Source organism: Cheilinus undulatus, linkage group 15 (assembly GCF_018320785.1).
Source record: "Cheilinus undulatus linkage group 15, ASM1832078v1, whole genome shotgun sequence".
In the NCBI taxonomy this organism is placed as follows: domain Eukaryota; kingdom Metazoa; phylum Chordata; class Actinopteri; order Labriformes; family Labridae; genus Cheilinus; species Cheilinus undulatus.
This window is the reverse complement of record NC_054879.1, coordinates 1,663,880-1,680,672: the sequence shown is the minus strand read 5'-3', so window position 1 is coordinate 1,680,672 and position 16,793 is coordinate 1,663,880. Positions and strand designations below refer to the sequence as shown.

At 42.1% G+C, this 16,793-nt stretch overlaps 1 protein-coding gene across 1 annotated transcript in view; it reads right to left on the bottom strand.

The window, feature by feature from the left end:
- ccdc141 (coiled-coil domain containing 141) overlaps window positions 1-16,793 on the bottom strand; it is a 67,664-nt gene that overhangs the window by 19,994 nt on the left and 30,877 nt on the right. Inside the window, exons 17-21 of the mRNA XM_041807098.1 lie at window positions 14,974-15,147; window positions 12,708-12,848; window positions 4,221-4,361; window positions 2,558-2,746; window positions 2,274-2,457 (exon numbers count right to left, since the gene is read on the bottom strand). Coding sequence (XP_041663032.1) covers window positions 2,274-2,457; window positions 2,558-2,746; window positions 4,221-4,361; window positions 12,708-12,848; window positions 14,974-15,147 — 829 coding nt within the window. The remainder of the gene's footprint in view (window positions 1-2,273; window positions 2,458-2,557; window positions 2,747-4,220; window positions 4,362-12,707; window positions 12,849-14,973; window positions 15,148-16,793) is intronic.

Here is a 16,793-nt window from a genome sequence, read left to right as displayed (position 1 = left end):
TCATCACTCTTAAACCATATCTATACTTCATTTTTACCAGCACCAGGCTGTAATGTGGTAGTCCTGCCAGATGGAGGCAGTAGCACATCTAAGCTGACCTGACACACCAGATGGATTTGTTTCACACATCCATCTGAAAACCTTCAATACTAAGTGTTTGGGAAAGGGCAGAGGCTTTGAAAAAAAACTCAGGGTGTGATTGGATAAACGTTCTGTCTGTCACATCTTTACGGGCCAATCAGAGCAACAAAACATGTGACGTAGCCACGACCGGGGTGCGCGAGCAGCGATTGAGGAATAACGCAAACCATGACTTTTGTGGTTTTTGAAAAGAAATCAGCTCACTGCTGTTCTTTGTTCTTCTTTTAACGAGGAAATGTCGTCAAGTTCTGATAAAACTGGCGCTTTAGCAGCATCCACGCTAATCTCTTCCTCCATAACTGCACCGGCCTCTTGTTGCTGCTTGTTTATGTCACGACACCGCCGCGCCTGAAAGTACTGCCCCTCGTCGCTGATTGGTCCTGTCACTTTCTAACTGGAAAGGTTCAGACAGGATGGATTCACCAGTGAGAAACACGGAAACGGGCAGATCCATCCGCTTTGCAAGGTTACATCCAACCATCATTAAATCAAAGCATTGAAATGACTTTGAGATGTAAAACAGTAAAAGTGGTCAGTTTAAAGGCTCAAAATCTGAGATAAAAATTCAAACGTATAAGCTCAAAGGATATTTAAAGTCAAAATCATGTTTTTCAAAGGAAAATATACAAGAAAGAAAGTTTAAATCATGGTTTCTAATGGTCAAAACATGAAATAGGAAACTGAAATCATGAGTTTTTCAAGTAAAATTATGAGATAAACTTCCAAATGGTCGCTAAAAAATGTCAAAAGCTGAGAAAAAAAATTTTATTTTGAGTTTTGCAGGTCAAAATATTACATAAAATTTAAAACTGAGGACACAAAAGGCCAAATTATTAGATAAAAGTCAAAGTAAGGAGCTAAAAAGGTCAAAACTTGAGAAAAATAAATCAAAATTGTGAGTTTAAAGGACAAAAAATCAATTTAGAATTCAAAATTGAGAATCTAAAAAGGTAAAAAAAAAGAAGACAAAAGTCAAAAATGTGAATTAAAAAGATATGAAAAAAAAAACCAAAACCATAACTTTGCGTGATAACTGCAAAATCAAGAAAATGAAATGAAAACAGAAATTTATTTTCCCATATTTCTGACTTTTTAACTAACTATTCTATTTGTTTCCTTTTTCTTATTTTTATGACAGAACAAGGACATTTTAAATCATCAGGGTTGGGTTTACATTTTTAAACTGGAGGAAATCTGCAGACCTCGAACCAGTGGGCCAGTTATAATAAAAATATGATATGACCTGGTGGGCCAGGCATAACTGTACCACGGGCCGGATTTGGCCCCCAGGCCTTGAGTTTGACACCCCTGTGCTAGCGCATTAATGACATTTCTAGTATTTTCCATGACTTTATTTAGTTCTGTCGTTACTCTGTAAAATATTTGTGCATTTCTCCTCATGTGTTAGCAGCATGTAGTGTTTCTAAAGGCTAATGCAGAAGCATGACAGCAGTTAATCGACGTTCATCAGAACATTCCTAACAACTTTGGATTCATATCTTTGCTTGAACTTTCCATCCCTGGTTTGTAATTATATTAATCTAATGTTCAGCAACATTCAGACACATTTCAGCATTTTAGTCAGTCAGTGTGCATGCTTTGACATTAAAATGGGAATATACGACTTGTAGAAAACTGGTGAAACAAGCTGGCATCCATTTTTAAATGTACTAATGAACTGTGGGACATATGGGGCCACTGTAAATTCATGCAGCATTTTGGGTGTCAGGCTTAAGAGAACTGAGTATTCTGAGTATGATTCCTGCAGTCTCACACAGGTAATCGGACCTTTTTTAACTATCCTGGACAAGAAACATGGGTTTAAAGATGGTGAGTCAAAGCATTACGGCACACAGCCGACTGTAAACGTCCGACAGCGGCTCTGACACAGGGAGGAGGAGGCCGGGTCCTCTGGTCAGTTAGTGGTTTGGTCATAAGGCTGGTAGGAATGAGCAAAAGAAAGGGACTCCATTTACATGGTTTACCGTCACAGAATAATTTTATAATGTCACTTTTATTTACCTACCCCAGTGGCTGCTGGGATAGGCTCCAGCACCCTGGGACCCCAATAACTGGTCTGATTGGTGGATGCTCCTCTGCCTCCTTCTTGGTTCCTCTGCACCCTTACTCACCGTGCAGTCTGACGGCCAGCTGGCTGATCTGACTGATCCTCTCCTCCTGCTGAGGAACCGTCGGCCACACAAACTTCTCAAACTGCTGGTAGAGAACGGACACGGCTTCTGTGCTGCGACACTGAGATGAAAACTTCCCGACTCGAGCGATGGTCGCGCTCGCTTCTTCACACCAGAACTGATACTGGTCATAAGAACAAAAACACGTCTTAAATCATGTTTTGGATTACTAATAGTCTTTGCTGTGAACTAAACATGAATGAACTGTAACAGGCCTGTATCACCTCCTCCACGGCTCGCTGCAGTTTGCAGGTCATCTCCAGCGTCTTTTGGTGTTCGCTCACGCCGCGTTCAAACTCTCCCATCTGTCTCTGCAGCTCGTTGATGGCGTCCTCCGCCTCTCGAGCCACGCCCCCGTCTTTGACCTCTGACCCCAACCGTGCCGTCACACCCTGCAGACGTTTCCTGAGCGCCTGCGAGTTTAGACAGACCAACATGTGACAGATCCTCGTTTCTCTCTGACTATTACTACTGTGAAAAATGTCTGGTCTTTTAAGATTGAGTCATCAGTTTAGCTTATGTTTAAAGAAACCTGTGTGAAAATGACAGAAATTCTAAGAAATACTACAACATTACCTTTATTCTAAGACTACAGATCAGACCAGACCAGCAGAAAAGGGGTTTGACTGTCTTAACTTGATGATGGAAGAGAATAACAGTGAAATTTTAAAATGTCTTTGTAAAGAATGTCCTGATTTCTTGGTGCCAGGTCCCCCAGCACAGCCTCAGAGGTCTCATGGAGTCCATGTCACTTAAAACTGAAGGTGTCCATGCCTGGTCCATGCTTCGGTTCTCACTCCAACCACACAGCGTCATCAGACCTGGCCTAAAGATTTACATTCCTAACACAGACTCAGACCAGACACCAGACTAAGGCTGTTGGAACGAATTTTGTGGTTGGAATATAATTTGAATACTTAAAAACTCATTAATATCCAAAAGCTTAAGTTGCTATTCGAATGTGTTTTTTTTTTTCTAAATATTTTTGCTGTTTATTATCACTGTCCAGTCTCTCCCCTCTCTCCTTGGCCTCTACTTCACCCATATGTAGGTGTAGGAACCAAATGTTTCGTCACATGGACACGTGACCTGATGAACAATGAAGCTTTCACACCAAAACACAGAAGCGCCACAATGGCCGCCATTGGGGATGTTTATCGCCAAGGTGGTGAGCACGCTGGTGGTGATTTGACAAGTGAGGCTTCGCTACATCAAGAGATGCTGATGTCTGAGAGTAAAACGGTGACGCCCACCCACAGTAACCCGCTGTCGTGGTGGTTCAGGTCCAGGTATCCTCTCCTGTCCCAGCTGGCACGCCGTTACCTGTGCATCCCGGTCACCTCTGTTAGGGCAGAGAGGATTGTCTCCACGGCTGGGACGATAGTGAACAAAAACGCTCTGTTCTTGATTAGCCTCGCGTTTTTAGGTAAAAACATGTAAAGACAAGATAGAACCAACATTTTTAAATGTTTTGTTCATTATAAACATGATGTCATCACCGCCCCAAGCTGCGCAATTTATTTTTGTTTGACATTTAATTTTTAACCTGTTTGTTCATTTTAAAGTTGACCATCAGTACTAAAATACCCGTTAGAGGCCTCTAAATGGTCCAGGTGGCTGTTTACATTAAAAAGTACATAAAAATTTACATCAACTACTTCTGCTGTTATCTCATTATTTCTTCACTGTAATCTGTGATGTAATATTGGAGGGTCCTCTAGTGGACGAATGTGTAACTACACGGTGATTAAAGCAACTGAACGTTTTACATACATGTTAATAAAAATGTGCAGAAATATTTGAATATAATTCAAAAGCTGTAAAAAATAATCAGTGAAATTGAAATGGGACTGTAGATAAATACTGACAGCCCTACACCAGACAAACCTGTAGTTTCTCCTCGTACATCTCCACCTGCTGGGACTGGTTCCTGACAGCCTTCGTGTTCCTGGTCCGGTCGTTCCTCTTCATGTAGTTAAACTTCAGGTTGTTGAAACGTTTCTTCAGCTCTTTAAAGGAGTCACGGACCTGGAAAACAACACCAAAAACCAAGCAGTCACGTTAATCCAACTGCTGGTTTGATATGAAGATGTAATGGTTACATATCTAAATAACCATAGAGCTCTGGAGGTAGATTAAGAGGGTCACCAAAGACACTGGGACCCATCCTCTGGGGACCATGAATGAGGAACTTCACATGAACTTAGTACCCCGTTGGCTGCAGAAGTCAGACAGTCTCATGGCCCCCCAGTGTTTATTTTCTTGAAGCATCCATTGGCTGAGACCATGCCTGTGTTGGAGGTCGGCAGCTAACAGAAAACAGAGTAAGGTGGAACACAAGTCATGGTATCCTGTTATCTTCTGGAGTTTTACTGGCAGCAAAACCAGGATGCTGGTCCATGTAAACACAGTTACTGTTCATAGAACTTTGTCGTTCCCTCTGATATTATCACAGATTTTCAGACGTTGTCTAGCAGAGCTAACATTTTGCCCATAACTCATCTTGACTTGGGTCGGTGTAGTTTAAGCTGTGTACTGGTCAGCCTGGTGTTGATGCTCATGCATGTCCTCAGAGCTTTGATGAGAGTATTTTTAGAGCAGCAGGGCTTAAATCAAGAAGCACATTTCTGCCTCTGACGGGAGGATCAGAGGTGTCAGATGGCTGATCTGTCGGCTGAGAACAGCTGAGGAGGAGATAACTAGACAGAGAAGATGAACACCAGTGGAACAGATGAATATGTTGAAATAAGAGGCTGAAAGGTCGGACTGGTTTCTAAACACAGAGACGGAGGTTTAGGCATCCGAAGTCGTCTGGGGAAACTGCATGAGACCACTCAGTACTCAAAGGTCAAGAGAAATCAGGTTATACCAATCAAATAGAGGATGGAAGAATACCAGTGTGACCAAATTATTAGGTACACTTTCTGGTGGAAAGGTAGCATGCATTTGGGGATACTCTGGATCAGTGGTACTCAACCCTGCTCAACCAAAGACCCAAAATATAAAAAAATAAAAAACCTGCAAGAGCCTCAGTCATGAAAAGTGTCAAAAATGTGTTGAAACAGCAATAAAATAAGTTAAAGGTGGCAAAATAGCCATAATATGGCAAAACTGGGTGAAAAGTTGAAAAAAATGGGGAGAAAAAGTAGAAAATGGGCAGAAAGTGGCAAAAATGGGTGAGAAGTGACAAAAAATGAGTTGCAGTTGGCAAGAATTGTCAAATAAAGCAAAAACATGGCAAAAAATGAGTGAAAAATTATTAAAATGGGCAAAAAGCATCAAAAAGGTGGGAAAAATTGGTTGAATGCAGCAAAGAGTGGCAAAAATAGGAAAAAATGGCATTTAATGGCAAAAGGCAGCTTAAACAGGCAAAAGTGGAAAAATAAATAGTGAAAAAGCACAAAAACTGGATAAAAGTGGCCAGAAAGACGTGTCAAAATGGGCTTAAAACAGCAAAGATGGATTAAAAGAAAAAAAATTACAAATAAGAGATATGGAAATATACAGATAAAACATAAAGGTTGATAATTAATTAATTATCATTAAGACATTAAGACAGATTAAGACATAAAAGAGCCACATGTGGCTCCAGAGCTACTGCTCTGGTTTATCCATGCAGATGTGTCACAATGACTGGACACTTTGTTACTCCTCTGTTTGAAACACACTTTCCCATGAAACTCAATGAAATACTTTCATTTAAAAAGCTGTCTGTGTACCATACACCAGTGTGACCAGTAGGCCAGTAAAAAGCCACCAACATCAAACACTGCACAATACTTGATGCTGGAAAATGTGCTGGTATTCACTGTGAACTGCAATGAACTTCATGGCTGGAAACATACTGGGAGACAAAGCCACACAGACCTACGGGGGACTGGCATCCCTTTTAAGGAGTTTCCCTTTAACTAGATCATAATCGCACATTTGAAGAAAACACTTGACTACAGCCGGGAAAATAAAGCATGTTGGCGGCCAGTTTGACTCAAAAAGACTCCTCAATTAAAGACGAGTGACCAGCGGCCGAGTGCATCAGCTGGTCGTACGCCTGGGAGTATATGAATAAGACGAGTCATGCACTGCATGACTCGTCTTATTCACAACTTCCTGGTGATTTAGGAAAGCCAAATTTATGCTAGCAGCAGGTAGGTTCTCATCAATGCCTCTTTATTTTGGCTTGAAGCGCGTGCTGCATCATGTAGATCAGCGTTTGCTGCCACCTACTGGCTTTTTGTGATGTGTGTTTAATTGCAGCATTTGCAGCCATGTCAGTTCTGTATTACTGGTTTCCATGCATCTATCTGTTTGTGGCGATTTATTTCCATATGACTTCTTTAGCTCAGGACTAGTACCCACAGTGAACCACTTGTACGCAGACTTCAGGGTTCAGCAGGCGGACTGTGTAATCCTCAGTGAGAGCCAAGAATAAGCTAAATGTCTGTGGTACAAACAAACACAGCAATAAGCAACAAAACACCACTGGTCTTAACGGTCGGCCAGGACTCCTGTCGTTAAAATGTCACATCATCATCTTCCAGTCTGCTCCATGTGACTCAGCAGAGAGGACACAAAGTCCAAAGGGTCAGTCCTTCTGTCCCTAATCCCTCTAGTCGGCTCACTGCTCCGATTACAGAACTTCCCCTCTTTGCTCTGCGATGGGACGGTTAAGCCAACTGGAAATTTTTCACCAATGATCTTGGCATCGAGGGCCACCCTGCAGTTCAAGAATGGACTGGACCGTAAGCACAATACGGCGTTGCACAAGTCCTCCATGGTGCTCAGCTCTAAGTGGGGACTGAGCTGATACTCTAGACCTCCATCATTACTAACCCTAACCACTGACACGCACAATCCCAACACCTAGAGCTCCTGATGGGAATAACACTGGCAACTGAACATCAACGTCTAACTTTAATTTCAAGTCTTCATTTATGGGAAACATGGACGCTCTCTGGTCCACACCTGGAGCCTTCTGAAGACTCCCTCTACAGGCTGGATGATAGATCAGAAATGACCCACATACCCATGCATCTTTTACTGTGGGGTGGACCAGGTCTCAGTCTTCAGGTTTACAGATGAAGGCAGACGTTTGGACTCGTTTTTGATTGTTATTTCAGGCTTCAGTTCTGCATCAGTGAACCAAAAATGACGGTTCCCAGCCTGGGGTCCAAGAACACCTGGGGCATGGGAGCCTGTCTGCTCTGACCTTGTCTAAACTAGATTAACAGATATTTTCTAAAAATGAAAATAAAGCATAGGTGTATTAGGGCCACGCTTAAGGATAAAAAAATCAAGAGGATCTTTTATTTTTGAGCAGAAATGTGAACACTTTTGGGGGGAAAATATTTTTTTAAGATTGTAAATCAGACATTTACATCAAAACAAACTCAGAATTTCAGAGTTGAAAACAATTTACATTTACAAAAAAAAAAAAAACATTTAGAAAGTCTTCAATTTGGACATTAGAAGCTCGAACATTTCAAGTTTTTAAGATCAGAAATTTACAACATTGCAAAGGCAAAAAATGACAAGAAACCAAACTGAAAAAGGAGTTGGATTTTCAACTTTTTGACTTTATAATTTTAGAAAACACCGTTAGTTCACGTACATTTAAGACAGTTAAAGTTAAAAAGGACTTTTTTCTCTTCATTATTAATATTTTGGTCCTAATCTGTAATCAGGATAGTTTCACATCCATCTTTTCAAGAACACGCGTCTGAAAGTCTGTTATGTTGGGATTTTGTCAGTGAAAACAATTAAAATGGATGTGTTCTTTAGTGGGTCTGGTTGGTCTTAACTTTTCTTGGATACGAGTAGGGGGGTCAGGAACCGCTGCTGTAGAGGACAGGATCCTGAACCTCCCTCCTTTATGTCCCAAATAACACCGAAGATCTGGATTTTGGATCCAACAGGCCACTAAAGATGTTTACATTTTTCGAATCTGTTTGCATTCAGCAGTCGAGTGTCTGATGTCACCAGCTGCTTCTGCAGGTCGGTGTAATTATGACACACAGCACCAGGTGCATGATGGGAAATACCCACTGAATGACTGGGGCTGTATTTCAGGTCCAGCATCCTCTTTCACTACTCTGACTCTTTCTCTTAGTCTCCCATGGTTCTGTAAGGCCAGAGATAAAGCAGCTCCTCTGCATGGGCTCAGCTCATCAGCGATCAGTCCTCAGACATGAGCAGGACGCAGACGTCCTGAGACACGCTGGATCTGACTGCAGCAGGAACAACAAGGACAGCAGGTTGACAAAGATTATCCACATCAGTGTAATGTGGACAGTCTTCATCTCTCCTCTCCTCCATAAAGCCCAGATCAGTGGAGGGCTGCAGTGATGGTTGTCCTTCTAGAACTTTGTCCCATCTCCACTCAGGACCTCTGGAGCTCAGTCAGAGTGACCATCAGGTTCTTGGTCTCCTCTCTCACTGAGGCCCTTCTCCACCGATCGCTCAGTTTGGTGACCAGGTCTAGAACTTCATTCTGTGTTTCCACACAGAAAAGAAAGAGGACTACATATCGACTCTTTCCTGCAGCGATATCACGTGCAGAGACGGTCTGCAGCGCTGAGCTCAGGGACTTCATGGACACCAGTAAAATCTAAATAAGTCGTGCTGGCTCCAGTTAAATTTAGACCCTGATAAAACACAGGCCTTAGACCAGAGTCAGTAAAGTCAAAGCTGGCTCTTAACTTCTAATCTAGTGGGCAAAGAAAAGACTAAATCAATAAATTCTTCAATATAAAGAGTGCTTACTGAAAATATCTTTAGCCTTCTATATGTTACTGTCTTAGACTGAAGAAGTACAGATTCTTTAATAGTACCAGTGTGTAATAGTCTTTCCACAGGTCATTTTTAAGAGGATTACAGTGAAATTATCAGGGTTTTACAATAAAATATGGAATTTATCACAAATAAAAATAGTTTGATTTTATTTGTTCTGAGAGTTTAGAGATTGAGACGCCATCTGTTTTCTGTGAAACGCCGAGATAATCCTTCAGCTGCTCCAGGGGACGTTAAAGTTATTTTTAGTCCAACAGACAGACACTGGCAACAGCCTCCTCTGCTGGTCACACCCTTGAACTACAACATCCAAAGCCAGTCAGAGGCTGCGTCTCACTTTGACTGTTTCATAGCTTGGGTCTCTGCTTTGAGTCTTTTCCTTGAGTCTTAGTCCGTCCCACCACAGACTCATAGAGAGACTGGAGGACTGAAGACCAAAGACTGATGACTGACGGACCATGGGACGGCCCTCCCTCTGCAGCGTCACGTGAAGAGACGTCAGTTTATGACGGTGCCGGTGTTCTGCCATTTTTTTGCTACCCAACAAAAATAGCTACTCTGTGGTTCTGCACATGCGCCTTTTGCCATCAGTGTCACGCCCATAAGGGTTAGAGTAAGCGTAGTCGATAGGTAGCAAAATCTGACAAGGAAGCAAAATATGACAGAACACCAGCTGATCATCTATCAGCTGATCATCAGTCAGCTGATCATTAATTAGCTGATCATCCATCAGCTGATCATTAATTAGCTGATCATCCATCAGCTGATCATTAATTAGCTGATCATCTATCAGCTGATCATTAATTAGCTGATCATCCATCAGCTGATCATTAATTAGCTGATCATCCATCAGCTGATCATTAATTAGCTGATCATCTATCAGCTGATCATTAATTAGCTGATCATCCATCAGCTGATCATCCATCAGCTGATCATTAATTAGCTGATCATCCATCAGCTGATCATTAATTAGCTGATCATCTATCAGCTGATCATCCATCAGCTGATCATTAATCAGCTGATCATCTATCAGCTGATCATCCATCAGCTGATCATTAATTAGCTGATCATCCATCAGCTGATCATCCATCAGCTGATCATTAATTAGCCGATCATCTATCAGCTGATCATTAATTAGCCAATCATCCATCAGCTGATCATTAATTAGCTGATCATCCATCAGCTGATCATTAATTAGCCAATCATCCATCAGCTGATCATTAATTAGCTGATCATCCATTAGCTGATCATCAATTAGCTGATCATTAATTAGTTGATCATCCATCAGCTGATCATTAATTAGCTGATCATCAATCAGCTGATCATCTATCAGCTGATCATCCATCAGCTGATCATCCATCAGCTGATCATTAATTAGCTGATCATCAATCAGCTGATCATTAATAAGCTGATCATCCATCAGCTGATCATCTATCAGCTGATCATCCATCAGCTGATCATTAATTAGCTGATCATCTATCAGCTGATCATCTATCAGCTGATCATTAATTAGCTGATCATCTATCAGCTGATCATCCATCAGCTGATCATTAATTATCCGATCATCCATCAGCTGATCATTAATTAGCTGATCATCAATCAGCTGATCATTAATAAGCTGATCATCCATCAGCTGATCATCCATCAGCTGATCATTAATTAGCTGATCATCTATCAGCTGATCATCCATCAGCTGATCATTAATTAGCTGATCATCTATCAGCTGATCATCCATCAGCTGATCATTAATTAGCTGATCATCTATCAGCTGATCATCCATCAGCTGATCATCTATCAGCTGATCATCTATCAGCTGATCATCCATCAGCTGATCATTAATCAGCTGATCATCTATCAGCTGATCATCTATCAGCTGATCATCCATCAGCTGATCATTAATCAGCTGATCATCTATCAGCTGATCATCGTTTGGTCTCAGTGTGGATCACAAACATTCAGACTCTTCCTACCAGCAGATGCTTCATTATTTAAAATTATTTATTATCCTAATTATTGGGTGTGAAGGTTATTGATCAAACCTGACGCTCACTAACATCAGACTGAAACTTTAGTGACTCCACAATAATTTAAAACATGTTTCTTCCTGACAGACAGACTGCTGCTGTCTGACTTTAATTCTCTTTATAATCTAATAAACAGAAATAACTGACTGCTAAAGCAAAGATTTATACCTGAATCTGCTGATTTTATGATCTTTTAACATGCTTTATGTTTGAAGGTGAATCAGATAACAAATCAAATATTAAAGTCGATTCTGATTCACTCTTTAATATTTATTTTATTAAATTTATCCTCAATATTTCCCTGTAAATACTGTTTAAATCCCAGCCCATCAGTTAATGAGGCTTTTAAAACTGCTGGTGTTTATATTCTCTTTAGAGTCCGTTTATCGTCTGTTATAAACTCTGTTTCTCCCTCATTATTTATCTCTGCTGGTGCTGTGAAGTTTCTCTGACATCCACTGTGTAGCAGCGTCCAATCAGAGAGTGAAATCCAATAAGGGGGCGTGTCTTTGAGTAAAAAGAGTTCTGGGAAGCCTGCTCTCATGTGTCTCTGCTCAGCGGTCTTCTAATCTCAGGGACTTTGGGACGGTCTTTGAGACGGTGGATCAGAAACTACTTCCGGTTCAACAATCAGTCAACATTCCCAGGATCTCTACGGATAATCATGGCCAATAAGGAGCCACACTGAGCAGCAGGGCTGGGACCGTCTTCTGTGTCAGTACAGTTTGTGGTTGTGCTTCAAGCAGAGAGACTGGCAGGGCGATGCAGCCATAACTATTTATTTTAAACCAGGAAGACTAGAAGTCTTCATGAAATCAGACATCCTCTCTGCTCATGGCTGCTGTTTAGTGAGCAGATAAAACATCACGATCATTGATCTTAGAAAGAAAATGTTGATTTAATCATCGTTCATGAAAAACTGCCAAGCACTAGTACTGGTGACCCACTTTTAGGCACAGGCCATCGCGACACAATAGCTTCTTCTTTATTCTTTGTCTGAACATTTTTGCTCATCAGGTCTGTCTGTCCTCAGCTGGTTGGTTGATGGTTCCAGACTTACTCTGGTCCTGACCTGGCACTCTCTGCCGTACGAGCCTGGATGAGACCGCCTTCGTCACACAGGCTTTCGTCACGTGCTCCACCCCTCAGGCCACCAGTGGCTGTCTGCTCTGGAACAATGCACGTCTTTTTTATGAGCCAAGCATCAATCCCTCAGCCTTCAGCTCTCTACCATCCAGTGGTTGGGAGAGCCTTGTGTTGTGTTATTATGAGTGCTATAGTGTGGAGAGCTCCCCCATGTGGCTATGATGTGTGCTGCAGATAGAAGCGTTGCAGTGAACACTGCAGGAAACCAATTATGAGAACTCATTTAGGGACCCAAAAGAAATCTCCCATGACCCACCTGTGGGTCCAGACCCAGACTTTGGGAAGGAGAGCGTTAGTAAATGATTTTTGTTCTCCCGTTCTGACTTAGCCCTAATACTGTAACACATCACCTGCACAGGTACATGCAGTATTCCTTCACCTGGACGTTAGCACACTCTCTTTAGCACGGCAGCCTCACCTGGTTGATGTCGCTGTTGAACCGGCGGGTCAGCAGCTGGTTTTGCTCACGTTGTCTGGCGTCATTCAGCCAGGAGACGCAGAGAGAGTCTAGAGACAGAAGTCGAGCCTCCAGCTGCTCCACCGTGAAACATGTGGGACCCTAAGAGTGGAGGAATTCAGAGTTAACCCTCTCTGATCGCTAACATCAAGGCTGTACGTTAAACATCATTTGTAAAAACCTCCCATGGCACATCCTTGCTGGTGTTAGCGGACATCACCATCTTCAGAGTTTGGGGAACTTGTACGAGGATATGTAATTACCACGACGATATAACGACCTGAAGTTCTCTAACGTGTTTTAAAGACGCCATTTTGTTTGCCTATAGCAGTGTTACTCAATCCTGCTCAACCAAAGACAAATTGTTGAAAAATACCTTTGAAAGAGCCTCAATTCAAGAGGTGAAAAGTGGCAATAAAATTAAGTTAAAGCTGGGGAAATAGGTGAAAAAGCAGCAAAAAAGTGGCCAAAAATGGGTAAACGGGGGTAAAATAGGCAGAAAAAGGCAGACACTGGGTGAAAAGAGACAAAAATGTGGAAAAAAGTGGCAGAAATGGATGAGATGTGACAAAAAATGGCTTACAGGTGACAATAAAGGTAAAAAAAAGTAGCAAGAACTTGACAAAAAGGTGTGAAAAGTGACTAAAATTGGCAAAAAAGTGGGAGAAAATGAGTGAAAAATAAGTAAAATTGGGAAAAAGCAGCAAAAAGGTGGGAGAAAATGGGAAAAAATGACAGGTAATGGCAAGAGGCACCTTAAAAGGGCAAAAATTGGCAAAAAAGGGAAAAATGCAATTTGCGAAAAGCAGGAGAAAAGAGGCAAAAACTTGTGAAAAAGAGAAAAATGGGATTCCAGGGACAAAAAGAGTAAAAAACGGGGCAAAAAAATGCAAATAAGTGCGATGGAAATATACAGACAAAACTAAATGTTGACGATTAAAGCCTGCTGTATAACTGAGGGAAACAAATTTCAGTTGATAATTCTGAGGTTAAAGTTTCCTTTTTTGTGGTTTTCCAGGGGAATAATATTTCAAATGTAGATGTAAAAGAGACCCAAATCATTAGAAAAGAGCCACATGAGGCTCCTGAGCCACACGTTGAGTATCACTGGCCTACAGCTTTGCTGTGCCCTGAGATTTTGGTTGATTTCAGGTGTGCCTTGGCCCATCCTTAATCTCCCCACTGCAGTGGTTCTAAACTTCTGTTCCTTTAAAACCTCCCTGCTTGTACCTCAGAAAAGCTGAGTTCTCCCATGAGATAGGGTGACCATACCTCCCGATTTACCTGGGACGTCCCGTTTTCAGACTGTGTCCCGTAAAGCTAATATGTCCTGTTTCAGGAGGACATCTTTGCAAAGATTCTCAGTTTAAACAACTCCACATAAGAACAGGGTAGAGCTCCTTTAGAAACAGAGCTCAAAGCACTGCTCAGGAAGGTCGGAGATCTCCTGCTTTATGTGGACAACAGTCTCATCTGCCTGTCCTCCAAAGTCTGAACGCTGGACGTCTATCCTGGACTACCTTCTCTATCCAGTCCCACATCAAATCCGTGACCAAACACCCCTAGACCCAGGCCAGTTCTTTCTCTGCTTTTATATTTATATTCCAGCTCTTTGTTTTGAAATGTGACCAATCTAGAACCCCGCCTCTTTCTGAATGGGATGAGTAACTGGGATAGGCTCCAGCCCCCACGGCCCTGAACGGGATCAGCGGTGTAAAAAATGGGTGCATGGATGGATGTTTGGAGGTGTGGTTGTGTGTGATGCTGAGGTGTTTCCTGTTATCAGCAGACATTTTTATGAACAGACCTTTGAATAAACTGTTTAATTTTACCATGACTTTAGCTGACATGTTTAAAATCTGATGTGAACAACCTCAGAGCAGACAGAGACCTTTGGAGCCCCATCAGAAACCAGAGTCCTACAGGGTCTTTGTTCCTTCACTGAGGACAAGTGAAAAAGGAATCACACTGAGGAGGGTGATTAGAGGTTCTGTCTGACCCTGTAAAGGTAACCAATGAGGACCAAGGAGGGCGGGACTATTGACAAAGGGTCAGTTAGTACTAACGTAACATTACAAAGACATGCAGTGTAGAAATCCTCCACCATAATTCTGGAGCTCTACAGCTGGAGTAGATGTTTCAGAGACACTAAAAACTGCCGTTAAAGTTGGGACGTGATTGAATGTGTTCGTTCAAACTGACGGTGGCTGTTTGCATGTGTTCATACCTTTTGGTTGACAGCCGTACAGATTTCATTCTTCAGTGAGGAGATGGTTTTTAGCAGAGTTTGGATCTGCTGCTGTTTTTCTTTGTGCTGCCTCATCTCAGCCTCACTGGACCCACATAAACCGGTTAAACCAGTTAAAAGACTTTCAGGGTCTGACTGGAGCAGCGCCTCCAACTGGGAACATAGAAAAACGTTCATATTTATAGAGTAAGTTTCTGTTTGTAAGACTGCTGGAATTAAAAATGCCTCAGTCTCATTCTGATGCCTGGAGCGGCGATGTTTCCACACAGTGAGGTTCTACAGGCCAACGAGGAAACGCTTCATCTTTTTACTAAAGAGCGTAACATTTTAAAGCCAGAAACACGGAAAAGCCACGGACAACGAAGCAGACACGGCTGAGGGTTCACTGTGACAGCAGAGGGCGAGCGAGGATGTTAAAGTAGTGCACGGATTCTGATGATTTCAGTATGTTTGTACTTAACTGATTCAAACCTGATGCTGCCTACATAAGTCTGAGAATCTCTCCGTCACACTGGAGAACTCAGGTTATTCATTTGGTAATTGTGTTGGATGGATCAGTTTCCCAAACCCCAGGCATCTTTGGTATCAGATCTGATAAAGCTGGACTGGTCCATCAGAACCTGGGTAAGGATGGGGAATGATAAGATTTTATTGACATCAATGCCGTTATTGATTCTTCTTATTGATTCACTTCTGAATCGATTCTCTTGTAGATTCCTTCCTGTGAATTTATTTTTTAGAAAAAGTACAGTGTGTTCCAAATTATTATGTAAATAATATTTTCCTCTGATTTTCCTGAATAGTTGACGCAAATGACAGTCAGTATGTAATTTTCATGTCAGCCGTTGGAGCCTAATACCCACCCTCATAGATCTTTAGCTTGAGGATGCTCCAAAGGTTCTCAGTAGGGTTAAAGGTCAGGGGAGGATGGGGGCCACACCATGAGTTTCTCTCCTTTTATGCCCATAGCAGCCAATGACACAGAGGGATTCTTTGCAGCATGAGATGGAGCATTGTCAAGATCAATTTGCTACAGAAGGCACGGTTCTTCTTTTTGTACCATGGAAGAAAGCGGTCAGTCAGAAACTCAAATATACTTTGCCGAGGTCATTTTCACACCTTCAGGAACCCTAAAGGGGCCTATCAGCTCTCTCCCCATGATTCCAGCCCAGAACATGACTCCGCCCCCTCCTTGCTGACGTCACAGCCTTGTTGGGACATGGTGGCCATCCACCAACCATCCACTACTCCTCCATCTGGACCATCCAGGGTGGGACGGCACTCATCAGTCAACAAGACTGTTTGAAAATGAGTCTTCATGTATTTCTGGGCCCACTGCAACCGTTTCTGCTTGTGAGCATTGGTTAGGGGGGGCTGAATAGTAGGTTTATACACGACTGCAAGCCTCTGGAGGATCCTACACCTTGAGGTTGGTGGGACTCCAGAGGCACCAGCAGCTTCAAATACCTGTTTGCTGCTTTGTAATGGTATTTTAGCATCTGCTCTCTTAATCCCATGCATTTGTCTGTCAGAAACCTTCCTCATTATGCCTTTATCTGCATGAACCCATCTGTGCTCTGAATCAGACACTAATTTCTTCACAGTACAATGATCCCGTTTAAGTTTTCCTTAAATATCTCACGTGTTCATTCCTTGTCCAAAGCATTGCACTATTTGAGGCTTTCAGCAGCAGAGATCCTGTTTCGTTCCCATATTGCTGAAACCTGTGGCCTGCTTGATAATGTGGAACATCCTTCTTAAGTAGTTTTCCTTTAATTGGGCTCACCTGGCAAACTAAT